General features: G+C 41.0%; 1 protein-coding gene across 3 annotated transcripts in view; it reads left to right on the top strand.

The window, feature by feature from the left end:
• The first annotated feature begins 846 nt into the window (after positions 1–846).
• Positions 847–25,166, top strand: part of LOC125467515 (core histone macro-H2A.2) — a 40,737-nt gene continuing 16,417 nt past the window's right edge. For 2 of the 3 annotated variants that reach the window (XM_048563480.2, XM_048563477.2), the window contains exons 1-5: positions 1,063–1,197; positions 15,074–15,285; positions 15,392–15,498; positions 16,528–16,740; positions 25,048–25,155. In XM_048563480.2, the coding sequence (XP_048419437.1) occupies positions 15,114–15,285; positions 15,392–15,498; positions 16,528–16,740; positions 25,048–25,155 (600 nt within the window). In that variant the 5' untranslated portion in view covers positions 1,063–1,197; positions 15,074–15,113. Of the gene's footprint in view, positions 899–1,062; positions 1,198–15,073; positions 15,286–15,391; positions 15,499–16,527; positions 16,741–25,047; positions 25,156–25,166 lie in introns of those variants that run through there. The other variant, XM_048563479.2, reaches the window with a different exon arrangement.

Below are 25,166 nucleotides of genomic sequence, written 5' to 3'. Positions count from 1 at the left end.
CTGTGCACAATATTGGTCATGTTATTTAAAGGAAGAATGAAAATGCTTTGAAGGAAGTTCAGAGAAGACTTACCATACAGGTGCCTGTATTGGATGATTGACTTATGAGGTTTTGGTATCCTTGGAGTTAAAGAATACGTGGTGAGTTAATTGAAATGTAAAAAATCCAGAAGTATCTTAACTGGGTAGATATGGTGAGGATGTCGCCTCACTGTAGGATCTAGAAAGGGGGTTGTTGTCTGACAATTTCCCTCAATGTCATGAATCATAAGAACTCTCTTCTTGAAAAGGTGGTGGAAGCAGGGTCCTCTTTTTTTTAAGGCGGAGGGAGTCAGACAGCAGCAAATGGGTGAAATGTTATCATGGGTGGGCAGGAATAGAGATTTGAGGTCACAGTCAGATCAGGCACGATCTTATTTAATGGCTAAGCGAGCTCCGGGGCCGAATGGCCAATTCCTAATTAATATGTAGTACGAAGCTCCTGCGGTGTATTTGACCACTGTGAAAAGACAACTTCGCACCACTCAATGCATTTCAATTGGAAAGACAGATGCCGTTTTTCGGGAAGCGGAGTGGCACTAAAGGTATTGCAATTCTTTGGACATTCACATTCGTTTGCAAAGCACCTATGCTTAACTTTCACCCGTAAGTAACAAAGAAATGTAAGAGCAAATTACGGTCACGTACGGCACAGTATGGTCACTATTCAACTTTAACAGCTTCTTTTGTTGTTATATAGGGCAGCTAGGGATGAGTGGGGCCCCTTTCGAAAAGAAGGCATTTTTTGTTGCGGGTATTTGTTTTAATTGTTTCTTTTGTCCTCACAGTTTAATGGAGAAAGGAACAGAGGAATGGGAATACAAAATGAGGGTTGGGAGGACTGCTGGCAATGATGCAGGTGAGAACTTGCACAGCTTTTTGTTTTGTGAAGTGATGTGGTGGTGATGTCTTACGAAGAGGAAGCGTGTGCCAACGGTTCGCTTCAATTATTTTTCTGAGCTGGGAGACTTATGCTTTTCCTCCCTAGCTGCTATTAACCTATCCTCCCCTCCTCTGGTGATTTCCTTTTGCTGATAGGCTGAGTTTGTATTTTCAAACGGGTTGCCGGAGAGAGCGCTTCCCCTTCCTGCTCTATCTACAGTATTAACACAGGAGGGAACAAGAGCTGCAACCACCACTGCCGCCTGGAGCAGGGAGGTGAGTGCCAAATACATACATCTATATTAATATTAAAAAAACGGGTTCAGTTGCAATCAAAGAATCCTTCTCAACTGTCAGAAAGTTTATAAAATATACTTATAATAAAATGCACAGACGGTAGGGGGTTAAGAGATACGGTGACCGAGACTCGTCTCATACCAGGTGGGTGGATTTTTTTCCCTGTATTAAAATCTTCCGAGTTTTAAAATGACCAAAACAACGTGAAGAAATGCCAGAGATGTACATTCAGATTTTAAGAAAAGTCATTTCATCTGCAAGGCGGTAAAAACGTTTTGTTTTGCAGCGGCGGGAAGCGCTTGGCCTCGTTTTTTTTGTCTGTCTATTCTGTTCTAGGCCTCAAGGTTTTAAAAAAACACTATAAACGGAGTTAAATCGAGAAAGATGTATATGACAGCGACGAGGGGCCTCGTTTAATTTTTGTCGATTGGCGATTCTTCACGCCACACACCCCCTCCCCAACAACGTTCCCCCTCCTTTTCCCGCCGTTGGCGGACGATGACTGGCCTTTCGCACAACTACCACAAAATAACAACAAAACAAAATGACCCGCTATTACATCTTCAATTAAAATCAGAATGAAAATGTTGTGTGTAGAGTTGAAGTTCCTACCGGCGGGACATGCTGGGGTGCGAGGAGGAAGAAGGCGGCGGCACAGTGTGGTGTGAGGGGCCTCAACGAGGCCTGTGGCGGCTTCGTCCCGCGGCCGATGGCAGTTGAATTGTGCTCGCGGTGACCGTTTGAATTCGGGCGCGATCCGAGCGGTTGGAAGTTCGGAATTTAAACCAGGCGCTCTCCTTTTGTTTGGCTCAGCATCTCAAGATTGTTTATTGTGGCGGAGGGGGTTCCGATTGGAAGGAAAGGAAATGAGAGGAATGAAGTTGGCGTTTTTCAAACCCTAACTTTTTTTTTAAAAGACGTACCTGTGGTTTGGGAAGATGGGGGAGAGGTGGACTTGGGACTTCTCTACTTTTCAACAAAAAAAATGGATTTGTATACGGGCATCGGTTTGGGAAAGCTGGGTGGGGAAGGGATGTTTGGCTTTTTTTCTAAACTAACTTTAACTCTTATGGTTTTGGGAGAATGGGGCAGAGGCGGTTGTGGGCCTTTCCCTCTACTAGTGCGGAAACAAAGAAAATCTGGATTTATCAATAGATGTGAAGCTGGAAAAGTACAGCAGGTCAGACAGCATCAGGAGAAGCGGGAAGTCAGTGTTTCGGCGGAAAACTTTGGTTAGGACTGGGTAAGTGCAAGGGAGCCTAGAAGCAAATAGAGGGATGGGTTGGGGCTGAGGTTAGGGTAGGTGGGGATGATGATCGGTGGATGCAGTTAGGGGGTTAATGTGGTTAGTCAGTGGGAAGGGTAAAGCGGATAGTTGAATAGAACGATGGTCAGGTCAGGAAGGTGAAGGTGGACGTGGATAAGGCTGGGGGTGGGGGGGATTTTGAAGCTAGTGAAGTCAATATTGAGGCCAATGGGCTGTAAGGTCCCAAGATGAAATATCAGGTGTTGTTTCTCCAGTTTACTTTTGGCCTCAGTCTGACAGTGGAGGAGGCCAAAGATAGACGTGTCGCCAGGGGAATTAAAATGGACAGCAACTGGAAGGTTGGTTTGTGCAGAGAGCAGATGCCTCACGAACCGGACCCCAAATCTGCATTTAGTTTTTCCAAGATGGAGGAGACCACAAATTGGGAATAATGGATACGGTAGATCAGGTTGGATGAAGTGCACGTGAATTTCTCCTGGATCTGGAAGGATTGTTTGGGGCCTTCAGAGATGAGAGGGGAGGTGTAGGGGCTGGCGTTGCACCTCTTTCAGTTGCAGGGAAAGGTATTGCGTGTGGTGGAGAAGTTGGTGGGGAATATTAGAGCTGACAAGGGAGTTGTGAAATGAACATGTGGCAAGCAGATAGGGGTGGGAAGGAATTATCTTTTTGGTCGTGGGGTTTGATTGTAGGTGGTGAAAATGTCAGCGGATGATACATTGGATTCAGAGGTCAGTGGAGTGATTTGTGAGGCCTAAGAGACTCTATCCTTATTATTGGGGGAGGGAGTTTGAGGGCAGAAGTGTGGGAAGTGGAAGATATGCGGTCGAGGGCGTCCTTAATTACAGAGGAAGGGAAATTACAATCCCTAAAGAGGGATGATATCTGGGATGTCCTGGAGTAAAACACTTTCATCCTCGGAGCAGATGTAGTAGGTGCAAAGGAATTGAGAGTATGGGATAGCATTTTTGCAGGAGGGTGCATGGGAGGAGTGTAGTCAAGGTAGCCAGTGGTGAGTCCATTGATGGAGAGGTAGGAAGGGGAGGTAGGTGTCAGAAATGGTCCAGTTGAATTTGAGGGCAGGGTGGAAGGTGTCGGCAAATTGATGAACTGCTCAAGCTCTCAAGAGCATGAGGGAGCACTGACACAGTTATCAGTGTAGCAGAGAAAAACGTGAGTAGTGCACCATCAACCAACTTGACCTTCCAGTTGCCTCACTATCAGAGAGAGGCCAAATGTAGGATGGAGAAACAATACCTGATACTTACCTTTAGGAGCTTAAGGCCCAATGGCCTCAATGTAGACTTCAGCTTCAAAATCCTTGTACCCTCAGCCTAATCCCATGTCCAGCCCTGTCCCCCCCCCCCCCCCCCACCTTGACTTCCTGACCTAACTTAACCTGTCCCATCTTCCTACTTACCTATCCACTCGACTCTTTCCGCTGACTAATGACAATAACTTCCTACCTGCATCCACCTATTGGCATCCCACCTACTCTGCCCCCTCTCTCTGTTTACTTCGTTGTTCCCCTCCCCGTCCCTAGTCCTGACAAAGGGGTTTGGCCCAAAACATTGACTTTCTTGCTGCTAGGAAGCTGTCTGACCTGCTGCGCTTGTTGAGCTTCACATCTATCAACTCTGGCTTCCAGCATCTGTAGTCCTTACTGTCTCCACATGTGGATTTGTACCTGGCTGCCAGGTTGGAAAAGCTGGCTGGGAAATAGATAAGGTTGTTGGCTTTTTTTTCTCTCTAACCCTAAACTCTTTAAAAATGTAGAGTTAAACCTGTGGTCTAAGGCTGTGGGGAGAAGAGAATGCTTTAGCCTTTTCCTCTATTGTCTGTATTGTTTTGTTTAAAGAAAAGTATATCTGTGTGTGAACTTGTAAGTGAGGAAGTGATTTTTGCCCTACTTCTTTTAAGTTTTCTTTAAAGTATAGATTTATACCTGAAGAATTAGGTTGAAGAAACTGGCATGAAAGACCATTCTCTAGCCCCTCTTAAACAACTTTAAAAAAACATTGTTATGGATTCATACCTGAAGTATTAGATTATCAAAGCTAAGAGGTGGAATGTTGTCCATTCACTACCCTCTTTTAAATGGCTTCATTTTCAATGTAGATTCATTCCTGTTGTATTATGTTGTTAAAGCTAAGGGTGGAATGTTGGTAGTTCACTACATTTTTTTTTGAGCTAATCTTTTAAAATATGGATTCACAACCTGTTGTATTAGGTTGGTGAAGCTGGAAAGTAGAATGTTTGTCATTCTGTATATTTTTTGTGAGCCAGATCTTTCTTAAGTATACGTTTCTATCCATTCTTTTACGTTGAAGGAGTGGGGATTTGGGGATATAATGTTAGCTGTTCCCTCCCCTTTATTTGAGCTCAACTTTGAAAATGTAGATTTGTACCTGTGATACCCAGTTGAAGAAGTGGGAGGATGTTGATGTTATTCTAACCTTTTTAAATAAACATTTAAAAAAATATTAATTCATACCTGTTATGTTGAAGAGGCTGTGAAGTGGAATGTTTTTTGCTGCTCTCCAGCCTTTTTCTGTAGAACTATTCTTTTTAAACATGAGACACGCACGAGAATTCCTAGAAGCATGGCATTCCAACCGAACTCCATCAGCAAACATATTGATTTGGAGCCCATCTACCACCCTCTGAGAAAAAGAACGGGAAATGACATCAACACAGGAAATGACATCACCAACCCAAGGAAACCTAAACACACAAATAGAAAGTGGGACATAACACCAGCGCTTTACCGGAGGCTCACTGATGATGTTACCTAGAATGGTGACGAAATGTCTGAAAACGAACCTTCCAGCTCAGCGAGCAAACGTATATCCAGAACCTCAACCTGAGCTACAGATTTTCTTGAAACTCGCAAGTTGCAACATGTTTGAGCTGAATGGCAGTATAGGCTAAAGGGACTGAATAGCCTCTTGATCCTACATCCCAAGTCCCATTATAAGGCTGATAGGGTTAGGGTACAGGTTTCTGGGTACATGGACCTAGAGGGCTGGGCAAGGTTGTGAAAAGTTGGGAAGCATTGTTTTTGCATCACTGGTGAGGAACTGGAACTTGCTTCCTAATGAAGATGGTGGTGTTGGGAATGGAGGCTACCACAATGTCAGAAGGAAATTGGATAGGCATTTGAGTGAATTAAGCTTCCAGGGTCATGATGTAGAGTGGCAGGAGATGGAACTGTTTGGATGGCTTTAGAGAGAAGTCGCATGGACAAGATGGACTGAATTGCTTGCTGTTCCAATATGACTCAGTATATTTTTGATTTTAGTCTATTACTCCGGTTTTTTTATGCTTTTAGTTCACAACGTCTTGTGACTTACACAGTTCAGCTGAGTTGGGGGGCTGGTGTTGTTGGGGAAGCATTTGTTTATTCTTCAGTCCAGAAATACTTTTTATATGAAAATATGTAATTTTGATAGTGTCAGTGAGTGTTTCCGGTTAAAAGGTTTTCACGGGTGGTGAGTGGAACTATTAAATTTCTCTTCCAAGGAGCAGTCAGACACAATAGGCTGAATGGCTGTCTATGCTGTAACCAATCTGTGATTGATTCATTTTGAATTGTGAGAGTTTCATAAGCACTTAAAGAGCAAAGTTTGTAAGGCTATGGAAGAAAGCAAAAAGTGAAGCTCATCAGATAAGTCAACCGTGACCTGGACTTTCCGCTGTACCATTCTGTGATTGAAAGTTTGTGTTTCTTATGAGTTCTTCCTGTATGAAGTTGATTTCCCAGAGTCTATTTCATTTAATATATACGATTCCATAGTAGTGGTGGGAGAGGTGAAGGGCTAGAACCAAATTTGTCATCTGTCAGAGCCAACAATGTGAGAAGGAAGTTTAAAGATCCTGAACAGGATTGAGGGAATTGAGGAAAATTTAAAAGTTCCATGAAATCTCTTACTCCTTTCGCCATGAATTCGTGACAGTAGGAATAACAGATCTTGGCGAAGGAAGGAATTTATTCAAGGAGAAGGTGGAATTGAACTGAACTCTGTTTTGTGGCATTAACATTGCTAACTACTTTAACGTACTGTGTTTGTCATTGACCAGAAACTACACTAGATAAACCATCTGAATATTGTGGCTACAAGAGCAGGTCAACTGGAAATTCTGCAGCAACAAACTCAACCAATGGCACTCCAAAAACTTTTCACCATCAACAAGACAAGAGTCAGGCATGTGATGGAGTAATTTCCACTTGTCTGGATGGGTGCAGTGTTGACAACATTCAAGAATCTTGACACCACTCAGGAAGAAGCAGTCTTCTTGGCTAGGATCCGATCCACCACCTTAAGCAATCATGCCTTCTACCACTGATGCACTGTGGGTACAGTGTATACCATTTTCAAAATGCACTGCAACAAGCCAACCAAACTCCGCTTTAACAGCTTCCTCATAAATAACCTCTACCACATAGGAAATGAACAGTAAAAGAATGGAATGACTAAATTCCATCCTGCCTTGGAACAATGTTGTCTTGGCAACATTCCTTCACGATTGCCGAGTCAAAAATCTTACCCCACCATTCCCGACCCCCAAAAAAAGCACTGGGTATATCTACACCAGATTGACCATAGCAGTATAAGAAGACTGCTGATCACCATCACCTTGAAGGTGAATTGGGATAAGTAACAAATAATTGTTGCCAGCAATGCTTCTATCCCATTAACAATTTTTTAGAAAAATCTGTGTGGTTTGGTTAACTAGTACTGAGGAGAAATGTTTAATTTAGTTCAGCAGAAAATATAATTTTTAAAAAAGAGGTAAAACAAGATGCAGAGGATTGAGACAGTTTGAAATGATACATAGTTAGATGGGATTGTAGAAAATTTTAAGAAATCGTAGTTAGAGTACACCTGTATGATATATTGCAGGTGCAGATAACAATTTTGGAATATTAAACTGGCACCTGAAACCTTGATCAAAAATCAAACCATCAGATGATTATTTTTCCTCAGTACAAGTTTTCCAAGAAGAAATGGCACGTGTTCCCTAGCTATTGATCGACTTTGTTTGAGGTTAAAATTAGTGTTGGCGCTGTGATGATACAATTGCTTAAAGAGGTATATTCTGACTTTTTTTAAATGAAGAAAAAATTGAGACAGGTACAGAGCAGTCTGTTCCAAAGCCAATTAAGTAAACAGCTTGTGAGGCCTTGGGGTATATTTTTCAAAGTTGGAAGGGAGAAGCAGCCTGAATAAGTAGGGTCAAGCTCCCAGAGAACCAGGATTTTTAGTTTTAGCTTCCAGCAGTTGCTAGGGTCTTGAAGCTGGATATGGAAGCTCTTATTCCTCTCTCTGTTACAGGTAAAAGTTGAGGTTTTATTCCTGATGCTGAAATTAAATGAGATCATCTATTTTGCCAAATTTGCCTTTGCCAAGGGTCTGCTTATGGAATGTTACTATATTGGAATAGTTAATTAGTATTAGTTAATATATCTATTATTTTGTCAAGCATTTCAGTGGAGTTAAAGTTAAGCCATTTATTTTATTTTTGACTGTATTTTAACTGTGGTATAAAAATAAAGCATTTTGCTTGACGTCAAAGTTTGGCCAATCAAATTTAATCTGGAATCCAATGCTTTACTCTTATAAAACAAGAAAAAGTTAGGGTCTAGACTATCTTACTATATTTTGAAGTGCTTTGGTCAGTTCCATAACAGCACCTTTGGTGTCATTTTGCTCTAGGTGGATCTTTTGACTGTACCTTTATCATTATTTCCAACCCTATAAATCCACCCAGCTGAATCCCTGCCTCAGCTCATCTTCTAAAATCCAAATCTGTTTGGAACCACAAGACCGGCTTATTCCAATGCACAGCTGGCTGGCTTCCCACACTCTGCCCTTCATAAACTTGAAGTCATCCAAAATTTTGCTGGTGCACTTCCTCGAACCAAGCCCGGTTCACCCATTATCCCATGCTGCCTGTTCTTTGCAGGCTCCTGCCCATACACCACTTCAGTTTTATTATTTTCATCCTAGTTTCCAAATTTCTCTGTGCGTCCATAAATCTTCATGGTGTGGCACAAGTCCACAGTTCCCTGAATGTAGGCATTGGTTGAGGCATAGTATATAAAAATTGACAAGTTATGATGCAGCTGTATGGAATTTCAGTTAGGCTATGTTTGGAATATTGTGTACAGTTCTGGTCACTACACTACTGGAAGGATGTGGAGGCTTTGGAGAGGGTACAGTAAATCTTTTCTGTACCCTCTCCAAATACTGTTGATGGTTTGGAAGATTATTGCTGTGAGAAGAGATTAGATAAACTTGATTTGTTTTCACTTGAACATCTGAGGCTGAGAGAAAATATGATAGAAGTTCACAAAATTACAAAAAGCATGGATAGTATAGTCTTTATCCCAGGGTAGAAATCTCAGTTACTAGGGTAGATAGGTTTTTGGTAAAAGGAGGAAAGTTTAAAGCTGTGAAAGGCAAGTTTTCATTTATATAGAGGGTGGTAATCACCTACAGTGCGCAGCCAGAGCAAGTGTTAGAAGCAGATACAATAGCAAAGTTAAGAGGCATCTTGACAGAAGTATGAATAAGCAAGAAATAGAGGTCTAAACACTATGTAGAAGCAAAAAGGTTTTTAGTTTAGAAAGGCAGGTGTCAGTGCAGGGTTGGTGGGCCAAAGGGCCTCCTCTTGTGCTGTACTGTTCTTTGCTCATAAAGTCTAAAATCTCTTCCAATTCCACATCTTTATACTTGATCCTTCTCTGGCCTCCATCGCCCTGATTTCTAACTGTTCTGCCAAATGTGATAATGCACTGAAAAGCACAATCTCTAAACAATTGAAATCCTACTCCTAAATAGTTTCACTTCCAATAGCTCTCCTGTTCAGATGCTCCTAAAACCTGCTCCCGTTACCGTGCTTTTGATTATCTGTACTAGTATTGCCTAATATATCAGTGTCAGATTACGCTTTTAAATGCCCTTATGAAGCACCTTGAAATGTTTTATTATGTTAATGGTACCTTGCATGGCTGGTTTGTGATGCCAGCAGCGTATGTTTAATTTCTTGCACTGGCTGAGGTTACCGTGATGGATTCTCCTTCTCAACACTATCCACCATCTCTCTTCTCTCCCCCGCCCCATCATCAAGTCATGGTGACCCACAGGTTAAACTACCGTCGGTCATCTCTTTCTTCCTATAAAGAAAGAGCAGCCCTATAGTCAGGTAGGACTGTGGTAGAAAACAAAGGAGACATTGCAGGTTTAATTTGGGAAGGTAGTACGCTACAAGGACCTTGAGGACTTAAATTTGTTTGGAGTTGAGGGACTAAAAAGTAGCATGACAGCTCCTTTAATAGGTCAACAAATAATGGTAAGGAGATTGTGTGGAATAGATTTGCAAAGACATTTTTGAAGTGCAAGAATATATTAGGACAAGTCAACTAAATTGAATGGAGCAGTTATATATCAGTGGAGTAGGGGAACAATTTCTAAAGTGTGTTCAGGAGAATTTTTCTTCCATCAGTGCGCTTCTGACCACAGAAGATAGCAGTGCTGGATTCATTTGAGGATCTAATGGAAGGATGTTAGTCAGGGAGCTTCTCTGGAGTAGTAATCATAATGTGGTAAGATTTGTAAGGATCATTTGGAGTAAAAACACCTAACTAGAGGAGGGCCAATTTTATTAATCAAGGTAGGATCTGTCGTGGGTAAAAATGAAAATCTCTCATGGGATGTTTTCTGTCATCGCTTGGTGTCCCTAGTAACCCTTGAGAAGGTTATGGTGAGCTGACTTCTTGAAGTGCTGCAGCCCTGGTGCTTTCGATAGACTTACAAAGCCATTAGGATGGAAATTCCAGTATTGAGGAAATTAAAACAAAGACTCGGCTGTTGTGACCACTTGTATTGAACACTAAACATACCTTGGATGTAAAGCACGGATGCAAGGATTGGCATGTGAGAAATTGAAGTGAGCTGAGAGGCTTTGCTAAATTTAGTGGTGTACATGGTAGGCAAAATGTGCTAATTTATGTTTCCAGAGCTAGTATTTTTACCCCTGGAATAGGTTGCCAGTTTGTCAGCAGAGACTGGCTTAAAGAGGTATCAGTAATGGTTGACCAGGAGACTGTCTTGCTCTTATCACCTGTCATAGAGTCACAGAGTAATACAGCATGGATGTAGGCCATTCAGCCCAAACTGGTCCATGCTGATCAATGGTGCCCACTCGGCTAGTTCCAATTGCCCACATTTGGTCCATATCCCTCAACCCTTTCCATCCATGTACCTATCCAATAAATGTTTCTATTGTACCTGCCTTAACCACTTATTCTAGCAGCCTGTTCCATACAGGCGTCACTGCCTGCGTGAAGAAGTCATGCCTGAGGTCCTTCTTAAATCTTTCCCTTTTCACTTATACCTATGCCCTCTAGTTTTCAATTCCCCTTTCCAGGGAAAGAGACTATATGCATTATCCTATCTATGTCCTCATGATTTTATACACCTCAATAAGGACGCCTCTTATTCTCCTGTGTTCCAAGGAGTAAAGTCTTATCCTGGCCAACCTCTCCTTTAAAACTCAGGCCTGCTAATCCTGGCAATGTCCTTGTAAATCTTCTCTGCACACTTTCCAGTTTAACTGTCTTTCCTAAAACAGGGTGACTTAAACTATACGCAGTACTCTCAAGTGCAGCCTCACCAACAACACATATAACTGTAACACCGTGTCGCAACTTCTGTACTCAGTGCCTCGATTGTTGAAGGCCAGCATGCTAAATACTTTCACCGCCCTGTCTACCTGTGATGCCAACTTCAATGAACTGTGTTCTTGTACTCTTAGGCCCCTCTGTTCCACAACACTCCTCAGGACCTTATCGTTTGCTGTATATGTCTTACGTTGGTTTGACTTGCCAAAGGGCAATACCTCACGCTTAGCAGTATTGGATTGCATTTGCCAATCGTCAGCCCACTTCCCCATTTGATCAAGATCCCTCTAATTTTTGATAACTTCTCTCACTATCAGTGATACCTGGGCACATTGCAAGGATTAGCCGCATTTGGTCATGTTGCAAATACGTCTTCTATGGCGAACTAGCTCTGAAGTGGGACTTGCACCCAGAACATCTGGCTTAGAGGGTTGACCTTACCGGCAATGCTCCAAGACCTTTGTAATTAAGTGGAATGGGCCTATGTTCTTGCGCATTTTATTTCCTTATTTGTTCAGGGGATGTGGGTGTTGCTGGCTGGGTTAACATTTATTGTCCACCCATAATTGTCCAGAAAGCAGTTAAGAATCAACACATTGCTTTATATCCGGAGCTACAAGTGGGCCAGGTGATGTAAGAATGGCAGATTTTCTTATTTAAGGTGGTTTAGGGTTTTCTTTTTATAACAATTGGTAGTGATTACATGGTCGCCATTAGACTAAACCATTTATTCCAGATGTACCATGGTGGGATTCAACCCCATGTCTTGAATATTTCTGAGGAAGGTCACTGGGCCCAAAATTTTCACTCAAATTTCTCTCCACAGATGTTGCTGGACCTCCTGAGCTTTTCAGTAATTTCTTGCAATTCTAGCAATTTGTTTCTGATTTCCATTATCTGCAAAGTTTTTTGACACCTAGCCCAAGAATATTTGTCTGCAATTCTGAATTACTAGCCACATTGCTAATATACCACTGCCTCCCATAGAATAAGCAATCTTTTGAAAAAACATTTGAGGGGGCTTGACAGTATATTTGCTGCTATTTTCCTGTATTTAGTGGGCCTAAAATTAGGATTCATACTGTCAGGAAAGCAGGTTAGCTATTTAGCATTGAAGCATGAAATTATTTTAATTTCAAGGGCTTTTGGATCTTTTGAATTCTCTACCTCAGGGAAATATGGATGTTCAGTCCTTTCATATATGCAGGACTGAAAGTGGATTTTTGGACAATAACGAAATCAAAGATAATGTGAAAGCATCAATGTTCTCTGGTTCCTGCCTAATATTGGTGTAGTTTACCTTCCCCCAGTTTAACACCTTCACTTGAGGACTGCTGTTATCCCTAACCATGAGTATCTTAAAACTCACGCTATTATGGTCACAAATCTCAGAATGCAGTTCCACTGAAACCTCACTCACCTGGTCAGGCTCATTTCCCAAAATCAGGTCTAGTATAAACCTTTCCCTGATAGGACTGTTTACATACTGTGTCAAAACCCCTCTTGAATGGTTCCCTCAAATTCTGCCCTATCCAAACCCCTAGTATGAAGTGTGTCCCAGTCAATATGGTGGAAGTTAAAATCACCCACCACATCTTTCCAGAAAAATTCACTGAGCTCACCTGCATTTTGAACACGCAACGTTTTGATCTGGAGTCAAACATGCTACCCTTGTGTCATAAGCCGTAAAAGCTTGTAAAAGATTCTCAGGGACAAGACCTACACATTTAGAAACAAATGGACTTATCAGCCATAGTATGTTATTTTGCAGGGAGGTTGTGCCTCATTAACTTGATTGAGTTTTTTCGGGAGTTGATGAAGATGATTGATGGAGAAATAGTTGGCATTGTCTATATGGACTTCAGTAAAGCCTTAGCACAAAGTCCCTTAGCAGAGGCGAGATCACGTGGTATCAGGGTGAGCTGGTAGGGTGGATACAGAACTGGCTTAGCCACAGGAGATAGTAGTGATGGAAGGATGCTTTTTGGAATGGAAGGTTGTGACTCGTGTTCCACAGGGATCAGTGCTGGGACTTTTGCTGTTCGTGGTGTACATAAATGTTTTGGAGGAAAATGAAGCTGGTCTCATTAGTAAGTCTGTGAATGATACAAAGATTGGTGGAGTTGCAGATAATGTGGAGGACTGTCAAAGACAATAGACAATAGGTGCTGGAGTAGGCCATTCGGCCTTTTGAGCCAGCACCACCATTCATTATAATCATGGCTGATCATCCACAATCAGTATCCTGTTCTTGCCTTATCCCCATCCCCATAAGGGTACACCAGGACATAGATCACTTGGACACATGGGCAGAAAGATGGCAGATGAAGTTTTATCTGGACAAATGTGAGCTGATGAATTTTGGAAAGTCAAGTACGGGTGGAAATTATACAGTGAATGGCCAAACCCTTCGAAGTATTGATATGCAGTGCGATCTGGGTGTGTAGGTCCACACATCACTGAAGGTGGTTGTGCAGTTAGTTAAGGTAGTTAAAAAGGCCAATGGCATGCTTGTCGTCATTGGAAGGGGCATTGAGTACAAGGATAGACGAGTTATGCTGGAGCTTTATAGAACTTCAGTAAGGCCACAGTTGGAACACAAGTAGTTGAGGGTTGGTCCGATAGAAGTTTATAAGAATGGGAGTGGTGTGGATAGAGCGGGAAGTATGAGGTTTTTTCCCCAAGGTAGAAGGCCCAGTTGCTCGGGGACATAGGTTCAAGTTGTGGGGCGGGGGGAGATTTAAGAGATATGTGAGGCAGATTTTCAGCGTTGAATACCTGGAATGTGTTGCCAGAGGAGGTAGTGGAAGCAGGTACATTAGCAGCATTCAAGAAACACCTTGAATAATTGAGCCCTCCACCCTTGGCAAAAGCCTCATACTTTCCACTCTATCCATGTCATTCACAATCTTTTAAACTTATATCAGATCGCCCCTCAACCTCCTGTATTAAAGAGAAGACAAACCCAGTCTGACCTTTCTTCATTGCTAAAATTCCGCATATCAGGCAATGTTCTGAGACTTTTTCTGTACCCTCTCCAAAGCATCCACATCCTTCTGGTAGTGTGACTGGAACTGTACGAATATATGAATGGGAAGGGAATAGAGGGGTGTTGATCCTGTAAGTGAAGACAATTTTAATATGGAAGGGTTAAATGTGTCAGAGTAGGCTTGGACGGCTGAAGGGCCTGTTCCTGTGCTGTATTGTTCTTTGTAAAAGTTTTGGAATATGGTTGCATCTATTTGTGGTGCAAATGGGCTGGACCAAATTTTTGACTGGTTCTCTTAGAGGACAGAATATAACCAACATTTTGTCTGGAAGATGTAATTTGGAAACTTTGCTATGGAATAATGAAATGCTGTTTTGCAATGTTTAATTTGATCCATTCGTTGTTAGGCATCCAGTCAGGTTCAGATGAGACACATTGCTTTCACTACTTCATTTGGAGAACACAGTACTCATGCTGCTCAGTTCCCATAATAATAGATGAAAGCTATATGGTGATTTTAATATTTAGCTGAGAGTTTTAAAATTCTCAGCTGTGGTGGACCTTGAATCAGTGTAACACAGTTAGCAAGTACAGGAAGTGGGCAAATTGGACTTCCTGTGATTTGGAATAGGGTATAATAGAATTTTATATCAACTCAAGATCACTGTGGTTGGAAGGTGGAAGGCCCGGACACCATGGGAGTAGACAAGATGTATCAACATAATCCAATACAGAATTGTATAAAATTGAGAATCTCACTTTTTCAAAAAAAAAGTTAATTTTAAAAGGAGTAGGCTGGGCCTCTGTGTTTTGTCTGTCCATAATTGAGAGTCAGCATGTCTGTGATAGGACAAGTATACATCCCTAGTGCTATGCTGCATGTTTTGATGTCTAATTAATTATGACCTTTGTTTAGATCCACAGTTTGTTTAATATTCTGACTCTCAACATTCAAGATGTCAGCCCGAAGTGGAAAGAAGAAGATGACCAAGTTATCACGCTCAGCCAGAGCAGGGGTAATATTTCCCGTTGGTAGGATGATGCGATATCTGCGGAAAGCGACCTTCAAATATCGTATTGGAATGGGAGCACCTGTTTACTTGGCGGCAGTCATAGAGTATCTAGCAGGTTAAAAACAAATTTCGAAGTTTAGTTTTGAAAAGACTACTTGTAACTTTCTTTCCTTACAGATCTCTGATCCTTTTTAAGCAGTAAAATATGTCTTTAATTGCAGCTGAAATCCTGGAACTCGCTGGAAATGCAGCAAGAGATAACAAGAAGAGCAGAATAACTCCAAGGCATATCCTGTTGGCAGTAGCAAATGATGAAGAACTAAATCAAGTAAGACTTGTCATGATAAAAGCAAAATACTCCAGATCCGGACAATTTGATATGAAATGAAACATTGTGGAAGTATTTGGGTAAGACAGCATCTGAGGAGAGAGAAACAATTAAAATTTCAAGTTGATAATCCTTTGTCTGAACTGGAAAAATTAGAGATGTAGCAGATTATAAGCAGAGGAAGGAGAAGGGGACTAGGAAGGAAGAACAAATAGTAAAGTGGTGATAAGATGATCAGATGGAAGGCAAGCGTGATTAACTGAAGAAAGAGGGGGGGTGATGGTGCAAAAGGGTAGTAAAGGAACACCAAAAAAAGGAAAGATAGAGATGGCAATAGCAAGGTTGTTACCAATGGCTGCTTCTCTGGGACAGAGCAGGTGGAGAACGATCTTGAATTGTTACACCCAATGTTGAGACTGTAAATCGGTCAAGTGGTTTTACTGTTTTTTTGTTCAAAGAGATTCACACCCCATATGGGGGCATTCTGAATTTAAATAAAACATGTCGGTTTAGCTTTTCAAATTAATAAGTGTATCAAAGCAACAAGAACTATAGTGTGCTGGTTTCTACTCCTGTATTTGTCAAGCATTTTAGAAGTTAATTTTTCAATTTGCAGAAATAAATTGGCTATGATTAATGCAACTAGTGAAAATGTGAATCTAACTGTAAACCTTAGATGTTGCATCAGCTTGCTTTGGAAGTACCAGGCATAGTTCCAACTTCATGCTGCACATAATTTAAATTTGCATCTTGTTTTGTGCACTGAAATCTACAATAGTGCTACATCATGAACTAGGACTCAATGTTGTAGAGTATAAATCTAACAAATTCAACCCAGAAGTTGTAATCTACTGTTTTGAAGTGCATTTTATTCTGATTCCACAACTTAATAACAACATTTTTAATGAAGGCCTATAATTGCACACACAATTATTGGAATGGGAGCACCTGTTTACTTGGCGGCAGTCATAGAGTATCTAGCAGGTTAAATATACTATATTTGAAACTGTTATTACTTTGTTCCTGTAGCTGCTAAGAGGAGTAACAATTGCAAGTGGTGGTGTGCTGCCTAGAATTCATCCTGAACTTTTGGCAAAGAAACGTGGTTCCAGAAGTAAAGCAGAAACCATTCTTTCTACACCATCAGAAAAGAAAGCAAAAAAGGCAAAGACTTCTCCCGTCAAAAAATCTATCAAGAAATCATCCATGAAAAAAGCTCCAAAATCCAAGTCAGTCAGAAAAGTAAGTATGCACCATAAAACGTGCTTTCCTTAACGTATCAGATAGTAAAGAGGTAAAATTATGTATAGCTCTTCAGAACTAGTAATTGGTAACTATTAATAGATATTATAACTTTAATCCTGTGTTTCATAAAGTGTCATTAAATAATATCTAACTTTTGAAGCTAAAAATTCACAGGCTTTGGAATTTAATTTTTATTTTGGGCTTTGACCTTGCACTTCCCTCATCAAACGGGGATAAGTCATGTGTTAAGTCCTGATGTTTTGCTGCCAAAATTGTATTCATTTGCCTTCTAGATAAATCAAATTTTAAATTTGAAAGCAACGGTTACTAACACAATGAATTTGGATGAATACAGTGTCATTTAGTTTAAAAATTCATTCTCCAAAATTAATGAAGGTAACTCAACAATTAATAAAAACTTGTAGTGTTACTTGATTTTTAACATGGAGTAAGGAAAGATTGTTGCAGCAGCTTAGCATACTATATCTTCAATGACCAAAGTTCCAACAGTAAAGCACTCTTCAATATGGTTAGACTACTTATCACCTATTGCAGCAGGTGGCAGCATAATGATAATGTCACTGGCCTAATAATCCTGAACCCCAGGCTAATGATCTGGAGACATGGGAGATGGTGACATTTAAATTCAGCAAGAATTTTCAATAAGAGTGTTAGCTGAATGGTGGCCACTGTAACCATTGTTAATTGTTGTAAAAATCCATCTCGTTCACTAATATCCTTTTAGGGAAGAAAATCAGCCGTTTTTTCTGGATCTAGCCTACACATGACTCCAGACCCACAGCAATGACGTAATTCTAGTTAGTAGCACCCATCCCATGAAGGAACTTATAAAAAGCAGGCTGAGGTCATTGATGGTATGGGTCATATTCCCTACGTAGTCTAGCTCCCAATTTAATCACAGTGACATTTTTATTTCCCACATTATTAAGAACAGGTTTAAGTGTTATAATTAACATTAAGGTAGGTTTGTGGAAAACCTGAGATTCAAAGTTGACAGGTCTGTAAGAGACAACACTAATATGAATACATTGATCAATTGTGGTTATACTGTAAACCATTTTGTCCCTATAATATTTGCTTATGTGCTCATACTGAAACACAGACAGTTATTGCAACACACAGAATACCATTCCAAATATACATAATGCACAGTGGGATTATTGGGGTGTGGGAAGATGAGAATCTACCATTAATTGTTGAAAAAAATCTGTTGATTTCACATGGCTACTGGACATCAGATTCATAACATAAAAGTGGTAAAAAGGTAAGTAATGTTATTTGCTTCGAATGAAAAAGTTGGCTTTGGATTTTAAACAAGGATTCATTGGCCATACAGAAATAGCTTTTTATTTGTTCACAGGATGTGAGTGTTGCAGGCTAGATAAGCATTTATTGCTCGTCCCAAATTGCCCTGGAGGGTCTAAAAGCCATAGTAGTGTTAAGAAAAGAATTTCGGGCTTTTGACCCAGTGATATAGTACAAAGTCAGGTTGATGTGTGGCTGGATGGGCACTTTGATGTATGGTCTGGCAGTTTTGTGATGTAAATGTTATTTGCCAGTTGTCAGCCCAAGCTGGATATTGTTTGGAATTTTCTACATATGGACGTAGACTACTTCAGTATCTGAGGTGTTACACATTACGCTGTAATCATCTTCACTTATGAGGGTCATGTATGAAAATTTTCACTACGTTGAAATGAAGGTCAGTGAGGAAGTAGCTAAAGATGATTGGGCTTAGAAACTCCTGCAGTGGTGTCCTGGGGCTGAAATGATTGACCTCCAGCAACCACAGCAATCTTTATTTGTGCTATGAATAAGTGTTACCAGTGGAGAGTTTTCCCCCAATTCCCCATATTGAGTCAAGTCTTCCTAGGGCTGTTTGCTGCATTCAGTTGCATGCTAACTAGAGGTTGAGGGGAGTTAATCTCACCACAACTCTGAAGTTCAGCTGTTTCGCCCAAGGTGATAACAAGTCAGAGGCTGTGGCAGAACCCAAACAGCACCAGTGAGTAGATTATCGCTGGGATAGTCACTGTCAACAGTCGCTTCAATCATGTATATTGCCAATGATTGAGATTAGACCGATGGGGCAATAATTGACCAGATTGGATTTGTAATGCTGTTTGTTTAAAAAAAATTGGGCAATCTTGCACACAGATGCCAGTGTTGAAGCTGTAGTAGAAAAGCTTAGTTAGGAGTCTGGCAGATTCTGGAGTCTTCGGTACTATTGCTAGAAAATTCAGGATCCGTAACCTTTGCAGCATACAATGCTGTCATTCATTTCTTGATATCACGTAGAATGTATTAAATTGGCAAACGAATTACTGCTTATGATGTCCAGCACTCAAGCAGGTTTATGCCTTCAGGTCGACGCACCTTTATTTTTTGTATGCCTGATGGTGTTCCTGACATGCTGTCTTCATTGACACTTCTCCCTGTCGTGAATGTAACGGTAGAATGGGGATATGCTGAGTGAAATGGTTGCAAACGTTGTGGAGTACAGTCATAGTCATACAGCATGGAAACAGACCCTTTGTCAGTCCACACAACCATGTTCCCAATCCAAACTAGTTCCACTTGCTGATGTTTGGCCTGTAGCCCTGCAAACCTTTTCTTTTTATGTATTTACCCAAAAGTCTTTTAAATGTTGTTACTTTACGTGCATTCACCTGTTCCTCTGGCAGATCAGTCCACGTATGAACCACTGTTGTTAAGAAAAACAGGTGCCCCATCTGTCCTCTTTTAAATCTTTTTCCTTTAAACTTACCCACCCTGGGGAAAAGACTCTTGGTATTCACCTTATCTAGGCCCTTCGTGATTTTATAAACCTCTAAGGTCGTCTCTCAACCTCCTACATTCCAGTTGTAAAGTTCCAGTCTATCTTCATAACTCAAACCTCGCATTTCTGGCAACATCCTAGTAAATCTTTTCTGAACCCTGTCCATTTTAATAATATCCTTCCTGTGGCATGGTGGCCAGAACTGTACACAGTAATCCAGAAGAAACCTCATCAACATCCTGTACAACCTCAACGTGACATCCAAGTCCTATGCTCAAAGTTCTCAGCAATGAAGGCAAGTGTGCCAAATGCCATCATAACCACCCAGTCTACATGTGACACAAATTTCGAAGAATTATGTACCTAAACCCCTAGGTGTCTCTGTTCTACAAAGTTACCCAAGGCCCTACCATTAATTGTATAAGTCCTGTCTTTTGTTTTACCAAAATATTAAACGTTGCATCTATCCAAATTAAACTCCATTCGCCAGTCCTCAGCCTACAAACTCAATTGATCAAGGTCACTTTGTAATCTTAGATAACTTTTATTTTCCACTGTAGTAGCAAATTTACTATCCATTCCTCCTAAAGTCTCATATAAAACATTTTTTAAGTGATAAACAAAAGTGGCTCAGTTCCGATCCTTGTGGAACACTGCTGGTCATAGGCTTCCAGTCCGAAAAACAACCCTCCCACCACCACCCTTTATCCCCTACTGTCAAGCCAATTATGTATCCACTTGGCAAGCTCTGAATCCCATGTGATCCAATCCAATTTGCCTACCATGCAAAACCTTGTCAAGGGCTTTACTAAAGACCAGGTAATTCTACTGCTGATGGCCTCCTAAGATTTTTGGTTGTGGGCTGTTAGATCTATTCACCCGCCCTATTTAGCAATGCTGCACAATACTACATAAGGTACCTTCATTGTGATGACTGGACTTCATCTCCATTGTATGGTGATCATTCTTAATATTATTGCCATGGACAGATGCGTCTGTGGCAGACAGATTGGTGAGGATGAGATCAAGTGTATTTGCCTAGCACCACCTGCTGTAAAACCTCACTAGTAGTTATATGCTTTAGGATTCAATTAATTCTTGCAGTAGTGGAGCTGCAGGGCCACTTTGGTGGTAGACATTGAAGTCCAGAGACCCAAAGTACATTGTGCACTCTGGCCATCCTTGGTGCTTCCAGATGGTGTTCAACATGAGAAGTACTGTGGGTGTCTGTGTCTTAACGTGGTAATCAGCAAAGGATTCCTTGCCCTTGCTTGACCAGAGTCAGTTTTGATGACTTGCTGGACTACTACTAACTGTATGCCACTTTGGTCTGTTGTACTGAATGTACAGGACAAATCAAGGATGGTCATAGTGATGTGTGGGACTTTGTCATGTATGATTCTGAGAGCATCACCGTCAGCTTGATGCTTGACCAATCTCTGAAACAATTCTCCCAATTCTGGCACACATCCCCAGATGTTGTTAAGGAAGATTTTGCTAGATTACAGCTGAGTTTGCTGTTATTGTTTCTGATGCCTAGATTGCATTATCATTAGGTCTGTTTAGTTTCATTCAGTTGAGATGTGTTAGCAATTTTTGATTAGAGGGCATTAAGAGTCACCTACATAGCTGTGAGTCTGAAGTCACATGTAGGCCAGGAATGCCAACAGATTTTCTTTCCTAACCGAACCAAATAGGATTTTATGACAAATAACTATGATTTTATGGTCACCATTAAGACTTCTAATTCCAGAATTATTTTTTAAAGTCAAATTCTAACATTTGCTTGGTGGGACTTGAACCTGGATCCTCTGTATTATCAGGGTTCCTAGATTGTTAATCGAGTGCTATTACCACTACACGATCGCCTCTCTCTTATTAAAAGTGCTTATTGACATGAATGGTACAGAAAAGCAAGATGATTACTTTTAATTGCATTGACAAAAGCAGCACATTACTTTTATGACAAATACTCATTCTAATATCAGTAAATGTAGAATATTTTGAATCTAACAATCTTGGCATTGAGGTGCCAAACATAGGAACGGAATTAGACAATTTGACCTATTGAATCTGCTCTACCATTTGATCACTTTTTTTTCTACCAAAGCATCTCACTTTCCCATATTGTACTCTGTCTGATATTTCTTTGCTTACTCTGCTAGCCTGTCCAAATCCTTCTGCAGCCACAATGCCACCTGACCCTCCACTTATCTTTGTGTCACCTGTGAAATTAGCAACAGTGTTCCTCTGTTCCTTCATCCAGATTGTTATGGTATAATGTGAATATTTGTAGTCTCAAAACTGATCCCTGCAGAATGCCCCTAGTCACCAGCTGCCATCCTGAAAAGCACCCCTTTATCCTCACTCTCTGCTGTTCTGCCAGTCAGCCAATCCTCTATCCATACCAATACTTTGTCCCTAACACCATGCGACCTTATCGTATTTAGCAGCAGCCACTTGTGTGGGACATTGTCAAAGGCCTTTTGGAAGTCCAAATAGATCATGTTCAGTCGCAGTTCTTTCTCTAACTTGTTTGTTACTTTCTTTAAAGAATTCAAACAGATTTGTTAGTCATTACAAAAGTGTGCTGTCTCAAGTTGCTGGAAAAGCTCAGCAGATCTGGCAACATCGTGAAGAAAATTCAGAGTTAACTTTTCGGGTCCGGTGACCCTTCCCGACTCATCCCTATTTCACCATGCATTTCCAAGTACTATGCAATCTCTTTCTTTAATAATGACTTCTGGGACCCTCCGTGACTCCTCCAATGCCTAGATGATCTTCTCCACTGTCTCCTTCAGAACAATGTGATGTAATCCATCTGATCCTGGTGATTTATTCAGTGTTCAGACCTTTTACCTTCCCAGCACCACCACCTCAGTGATGGTCACTAAGCTCATCTCTGTTCCACTGACTTGAATTTCTGGTTTGCTGCTGGTGTCTTCCACTGTGAAGACTGATGTGTGGTATCTATTCAGTTCTTTCGCTATTTTTGTTCCCCAGTGCCATTTCTCCAGCGTTATTTCCACTGATCCAATATCGACTCTTCCTTCTTTCTTACCTGTTTTTATATATTTTTAAAATAATTATTATATCCTCCTTTTACTAGCTAGCTTATTCTCATATTTAATCTCCCCCGCTCCCACCCCACAATTTCTTTTTTTTTCAGTTGTGCTGTGCTAGTTTTTAAAGGGTTCCCAATCCTTTAGCTTTCCACTACACCACATTGCATGCGTTTTCTTTTCCTCTTGTTCGGTCCCTAACTACGTTTTTCAGCTATGATTGTCTCATCCTCCCCTTTATGTGATTCTTTCTTGGACTGAATTTCTGCTGTCTCCCCCAAATTACCCACAGAAACTCCTGCTGTCGTTACTCCGCTGTCTTCGCTGCTCGGCTTTCTTCCAATCACCTCTGGCTAGCTCCTACCTTGTATCTCTAGTTATTTTTACTCAATTGTAATGCTGTAACGTAACATTCAAGCTTCTCCTGAAGCTACAAAGTGAATTCTACCGTATTGTGGTCACTTCCCCTAAGGATTCCTTCACCTTAAGCTCTCTAACCAAATCTGTTTCATTACACATCACCAAATCCAGAATTGCCTGTTTCGTATTCAGTCCTACGATAAGTTGCACCAAAACCCATCTTGTAGGTATCCCATGAATTCATTTTCTGGGGATCTGCCACAAGCTTGATTTTCCCCATCTACCTACAATTGAAGACCTCCATGATTATTGTAATAGTACTTACATTCCTTCTCCATTGCCTGATTTACTTTCTGCCCAATGCTAGGAGGTATGTACCTATCTCCCGTCAGTGTCTTTTTTGCCTTTGCGGTTCCTAACCTGTGTCCACACAGACTCTATGGCTACCAATGCTATATCGCTTGTTGCTATTGTTTTGATTTCATTTCCTTTTTTATTTTACTAACAAGTCAATCCTGCCCATCTGCCTGTCATAGAATCCCTACATTGTGGAAATATGCCATTTGGCCCGACACATCCACACCGCCCTTCTGAAGAGCATCCCACCCAGACCGAATCCTCTACGCTTTCTCTCTAAGACTGCATTACCCATGGCTATTATGCCTAATTTATATACCCCTGAACACTATAGGCAATTTAGCATGGCCAATTCACCTAACCTGCACATCTTTGGACTGTGGCACCCAACAGAAACCCATGTAGACATGGGGTAGAATGTGCAAACTCCACGCAGTTGCCTTGGGGTGGAATCAAACCTGGGCCCCTGACACTGTGAGGCAGTAATGCTAACCACTGAGCCACTGTGTCCTTTCGGTAGGCTGCGTATCCTTGGATTTTTAGGTCTCAGCCATGATCCCCTTAGAACCACATCTTTTGGATGCCCACAACATTGTACCTGCCAATTTCAATCCGTGCTACAAGTTAATTTACCTTCAATGGTATACTGATGTGCTTAAGTACAACACCCTCAGTCCTGCGTCGACCACTACTTCTTTTTTCATAGTTGTCCCTTATCTGTACCTGAAATTAGATTGCTAACCCCCTCTCTACCCTTTCTTTTAATTACCTAATGGTCTTTTAGTTAATCTGTAAATATTTGTCCTATTTACCTTCACTCTGAGAGACACTTATTGTAAATAGTCAAATTAGCATCTACTATTGACTAATGCAGTTTTCCTGGGCTATCACTTACTTTGGTGTTGATTCCCCGATTCTGGGAATGAATTTATCCTGTTTTCATTTTAAAAAAACCCCACAAACTGAGTCTGAAACGCACTTCTCCTTTGCACCAAATTCCCTCACTGCCTCCAAAGTCACAACTATATACTCACTCACCATATGTTTCACTCCACTTGGATTTCCTTCCTGACTCTGCAAAGCTCATTGGTTCTGCTGGTCAAGCTAACTTTTGGATGTCCAGTCTGCATAGTGTCTGAAACTTTAAAAATCTTCAATATAATAAACATCTTCAAGTAAATTCTAAAGAGATTGGGATCGACTTGAACCTGAGAGTAGATGCTTCTGACCAGTGCTGTCAAGCCTAGGATATCCATCGCTAGTAGTGTTGTACTGCAAGTGCAGCAGCAGTCTCGAGGACCTGATCACCTTCCCTAGGCAGAGCTGCAAATGTGGTAGTGAGCTTGAGGCTGGTGGAGCCATGTCACATTCTTCAGCATTTCACCCTAATCCCTGGTAGAGAACCACTGAGAAAAGCTCCAAGTGAAGACTCCTCTGAAACGTGGGAGTATGTTTCTCTTGTTGAGCAGAATCACAAAATGAAAACACGTCCTGAGAAAAAGAATCTAGATGCTGTGGAAATGAAATAAGGAAACCGAAGGGTGGTGGGTGGGTGGGTGGAGGTGAATCAAGTTTGGGAACACTCAGTAATACAAGTACTGGAACTAGACCAGTTTATTGAGCAAAAACTGGGTAATTTTGAAATGGCTGACTTTTAGGTAGTTGGTAAGTTTGTATTATTTAATCAACAAAAAATGTAATTTTTCCAACACTTTTTTAAATCAGGGTAAACGGGCAGAAAATAAGGAAGGAGCATCCAGTTCCACATCAGATGATGTACCTGGTGAAGGATTCACAATTCTTTCCACAAAAAGCCTTTTCCTGGGGCAGAAGGTAAAATTTGT

The sequence above is a fragment of the Stegostoma tigrinum genome, chromosome 37, assembly GCF_030684315.1.
Source record: "Stegostoma tigrinum isolate sSteTig4 chromosome 37, sSteTig4.hap1, whole genome shotgun sequence".
Classification (NCBI taxonomy): Eukaryota; Metazoa; Chordata; class Chondrichthyes; order Orectolobiformes; family Stegostomatidae; genus Stegostoma; species Stegostoma tigrinum.
Note: the sequence above shows the minus strand (reverse complement) of the source record. Positions and strands in the feature narration are given on the sequence as shown.